Raw genomic sequence first — 1,326 nt, 5'->3', positions numbered from 1 at the left:
AGAACGATGACAATGCAATTATGCCTGCCTTGAAGCTTAGCTATGACTTTCTTCCTTTCCATCTGCAACAATGTTTTGCCTATTCTGGATTGTTTCCTGAAGATTACAATTTCAGAAGTGACGAGCTGATCAGTCTATGGATTGGACTAGATATTTTGAAACCCAATGGGCAAGACCAAATATTTGAAGACATAGGTCTGAGCAATTTAAATGAGTTAGTCATCCATGGATTTTTCAGAGAAGAGAAAACTTATTATGGTATGCGTTATGTTATGCATGACCTGCTGCATGATTTGGCATTGAAGGTTGCATCTCATGATTGTCTTAGTCTAAGTCTCCCTAGTGTTGGATCAGTAGAGATTCAGCCAACCACCCGTCACTTGTCTATAAGCACATATGGTTTAGGTAAATATGATGAAGTGTCTGGTAAAAAATTGAAGAGTGAATTGGAAGAACTAAAGACAAGATTTAAGGTTGAAGAATTGCAAGCATTGATGTTATTTGGAAAAATGGATGAAGGTTTTTTCAAGATATTTGGTGATTTTTTGGGGGAAGTGAACACTCTTCGTGTTCTTCATTTGCCCAAAATGCTTTGTCCCGTGGAGTTCATGTTACATAACTTTTCGGGACTTCTCCACCTACGATACCTATGTCTAGGGACACATGACATCCAGATGCATTTACCACTTAGCATCTCTAAAATTTATCATTTAAGGATTCTAGATCTTAAATGGTGGAATGGCAGTCGTGATTTGCCTGATGACATGAGCAACCTTGCCAAATTGTGCCATTCTTATGTCCCAAATGATGATAAGCTTCATTCTGATATTTATAATGTGGGAAAGCTTAAACTCTTAGAAGAGTTAAAGGTATTTGAAGTCAATAAAAAATGTGAAGGGTTTGAACCAAAGCAACTAGAGCACTTGACCAAGCTAAGGGAGCTTTGCATCTACAACCTTGAGAAGATAGATACAACAGAAGAAGCAGCTCAAGCAAAACTGATGGAGAAAAATTACTTGAGGAGGTTAACATTGGACTGGGATAGTAAGCGATCTAGTATTGATCCTGGTGTGGAAGCAGCGGTTCTTGAGAGCCTTCATCCACATGGAGATCTTCAGGTGTTGTGCATTAGAGGGCACGGAGGTCCTTCTTGTCCATCATGGCTGGGTGATGAGTTCGCTGCTGAAGGTCTACAAGCTCTTTATCTGTATGGTGTTTCTTGGGAAGTTTTTCCTTCTTTAGGGAAGGCGTGGGATCTTCGTGAATTAAGGTTTGAGCATATTGCCAGGCCGAAGGAGTTTACTATAGAGAAAAGCTTTTGCATGC

The 1,326-nt window shown here is 39.7% G+C and overlaps 1 protein-coding gene across 1 annotated transcript; it reads left to right on the top strand.

The window, feature by feature from the left end:
- Positions 1–5: 5 nt before the first annotated feature.
- Positions 6–1,320, top strand: LOC119348135 (disease resistance protein RGA2-like; the record flags this gene model as incomplete). The annotated part of the gene is made up of 1 exon (XM_037616475.1): positions 6–1,320. A coding segment is annotated over one exon (1,315 nt), but the record flags the coding sequence as incomplete, so codon positions are not given.
- Positions 1,321–1,326: the final 6 nt, after the last annotated feature.

The sequence above is a fragment of the Triticum dicoccoides genome, unplaced genomic scaffold (assembly GCF_002162155.2).
Source record: "Triticum dicoccoides isolate Atlit2015 ecotype Zavitan unplaced genomic scaffold, WEW_v2.0 scaffold86506, whole genome shotgun sequence".
Lineage (NCBI taxonomy): Eukaryota > Viridiplantae > Streptophyta > Magnoliopsida > Poales > Poaceae > Triticum > Triticum dicoccoides.
The sequence above is the reverse complement of the archived record's forward strand: the minus strand, read 5'-3'. Positions and strand labels throughout refer to the sequence as shown.